The sequence below is a fragment of the Egretta garzetta genome, unplaced genomic scaffold (assembly GCF_000687185.1).
Source record: "Egretta garzetta isolate BGI_Z169 unplaced genomic scaffold, ASM68718v1 scaffold641, whole genome shotgun sequence".
NCBI lineage: Eukaryota > Metazoa > Chordata > Aves > Pelecaniformes > Ardeidae > Egretta > Egretta garzetta.
The window spans coordinates 568,457-571,371 of record NW_009258758.1 but is presented as its reverse complement, the minus strand read 5'-3'; the positions used below and the strand labels follow the sequence as shown (position 1 = coordinate 571,371).

Genomic DNA, 2,915 nt, shown 5'->3' with positions numbered 1-2,915 from the left:
CTGAAAAAAAAGCCAACTTCATCGTCTAAAGCTCCGAGGTAACATATTTTAAGGTCTTGTTCTCTATCATTTTACCTCCTATATATGCCTGCTCATGAATCTCTGTGATGCTTAGTAGTTCTGCATTTTGCTGCTGACAGCTTTTCCTTGCTTGGTGCCATGTTAGAGCTGATTCTGAATTTATTTGATAGTGACTGCCAGTTGAAACATCTTCTGTCCAAAATCTTTCTGTGTCATCTGGAAGAAGGAGTGACACAGAGCACTGCTGTTAGAGGTTTGACATTGCGCCAACTAAAAGCAAATTAAGTATGTAATGATGCGAAATCTCTAAAGATGCACAGTACTAGCTGTACGCTATCATCAATTTTAAAGAACCAGAAAAGCAGAAATCATATTAGGCATCAATTAAAAAAAAAAAAAGTGTAATTTTTTTGAAATTAAAAAAACATTATTTTAGATTTCTTAGTTTGTAGAAGGGAGTGAATGGGTTTCCAATATTTGCTTTTAAATTTTCTGTTATACAAAATCTAGTACTAAGTAACCCAGACATATCTGTTGATTGAAAGAGATTCCAGTCAGAGGAGGAAAGCAAGTGTGTTAGTGGTCTATGACCCTGGAGACTCTTCATCCCAGCGGGGCAGGAACTGCCTCTTAGCTCATCATCAAGAGAAGCAGCTTTTTCAAAAACAGCAGAACCTGGCCCTTGACAGCTTGAGGAGCTATAAAAACAGTCTGTGTAGCAGCGATGTACAGATCAGCTGCCGTCTTTGCAGAACAACTCACAAAACCTTGTGCAACTGTTGTGCTATTGGGAAGGCAGTTTTTTTTTTAGAGTTTGTGTCCTACGGTGGAGGGATCCAAACATAAGTTCGGTGCAGAAGGTAGTACAAAGATGGGAGAGGAGGATAATTTTAGGAGCAGTATTTTTGTATAGTGTGGCAATAGGAGACAAGAACAATTCAGGGGTTAAGGGGAAAAACGGTATCCACCAGTTTAAGTGAGAATTGACCTACAGGGCATGCCTGAGGAATAAAGAGCAATGGGAATTCTTTGAAAAGACAATATCGGTCTAAATTCATGCTGGTCATGGCGTGCACTTAAGTCACACCATGCACTTAAGTCACATAAAATGAGATATCAAAGAGCTTCCTCAGCTCTCTGGTCCACAAAGTGTAACAGCCACCTCCAGCAGGTGAATCAGAACCTGGCTGGCTGAACCACGCTCTGGAGGCACCTCTTCCTCTCCACTCCCTACAGAGGGAGGACTTGGCTACTGGGGTTAATGTTCAATCAGACGACTTTCATTTGGGCTACTCTGACAAGATTTGTCATGAGGGTGTGCAGCTGGTTGGTGATAAAAAAACTGGTAGCTCAATAGATGGTTTTCTCAACAATGTTTCATGACAAGTTAATAAATAAAAAGCAGGACTTACCTATTAGAGGGCAAAATCCATACAGTTTGTCAGCATCAAAGTCTGCAGTGGTTGCACACCAGAGCCAGCCATCTGACCTACCAGCATTTGTGCACTCATGGTACTGTTTGCCTTCATATTTGAAAGGGAATACGCATGGCTGTCCATTGGCATTTCCTTGTAACGTAAAGGTATCTAGGGGGAAGAAAGGGTTAAGAGGACATATGAAAATAATCATAAAATAATAAATCTGACTTCCTATTAATAGATCTGTCTATCTAAATTGGGAGGTCACACAATCTTTTTTAAATTAATTTTTACCATTTTCCCCCTTATGTAGCTACAGATGTTGTTTTATGTAAAATGTTGGTTTAGTAAAATTTGGGGTTTAAATACTGTGTTTAGAGTTTGATATGTTGTCTGTCTTCCTGATGTGTTTACTCCTTGCAGTAAAGTAAAATTTGGTGATGATGATGCTGTGGTTCCTGAAGACAGAAAAACTAGTAGATGTCAGACGAGTTCACTGCATTGTTGTGTTCTGTACAGCTCAATAGGTTCACTTTATCCCTCCATCTTTTCATTAATTGCTTAAAGAAAAAGGATAGCTGACCAGAGAGAATACAGATCAGGTTGTCATTAGCATATTTACACAGTAAAAATTTCAGGTTTCAATTGCACATTTCTGCACTTGGAGAGGTTTTGCAGATCTACCCTCAATTCGGATTCTTTCAGGGTAGCAATGCTTCACTTTTTTACACTATCACAGTATTACAGGAGCACTCTTTTATCCTGAAATTTCTGATATATATTCTCAATCTCACATTCATGCAAACACATTCATCTGCTCAGTTCTGTGAACGTTACTGCTTTACTATTTCTCTCTATAGCTATACCCAATGAGTGATATACATCTCCAGCCTAGAACTATTCTTCTCATTTGACTGGAGGGGAGGAGCCAGTTCTTTCTTCTCATACCTCATGTCTTGGAGCAAAAAGAGAAACTTGCACAACTATCACGGAAAGATGGCTCTAAGCCCCTTTGACTGATCACTGCACCATGGGCATGATGGGAAGGGTAAATGGAAAGAGTTCCATGCTTCCTCATCTCTCATCACCCTCCCATACAGTGCCATCTGATTTAGTATTTCCACAGAAAGAAATTGCAGTTTATGATCCTGCTCTTATTACCTCTGTTTCCCACAACATCCCTACATCTCCCCTCTTTTATTCTGTGAATCAAGAACTTCCAGGATAATACCCAACATACTCTTTAGATCATGTATCAAATCTGATAACAAGTACAAAATAATCAGTATATGCATTAAAACTGTAAAGCTGCTCAAGGAAAAGCATTTTCATATCCAGTTTAACACAAAACCAACGGGAAACTTACCCAGTGACTGTAATGAACCATGCACGAGGGAAACAAAAACTAGGAACCTGGAGAAACTCATTGCAAATATAACTTGCTTTTCATTCCTCTTCCAAAAGTTGGACTGTAAG

The 2,915-nt window shown here is 39.3% G+C and overlaps 1 protein-coding gene across 1 annotated transcript in view; it reads right to left on the bottom strand.

The window, feature by feature from the left end:
* Nucleotides 1-2,915, bottom strand: part of LOC104135619 (macrophage mannose receptor 1) — a 33,343-nt gene extending 30,428 nt beyond the window's left edge. The window contains 3 exon segments of the mRNA XM_035888993.1: nt 76-237; nt 1,434-1,607; nt 2,806-2,915. Coding sequence (XP_035744886.1) covers nt 76-237; nt 1,434-1,607; nt 2,806-2,866 — 397 coding nt within the window. The 5' untranslated portion in view covers nt 2,867-2,915.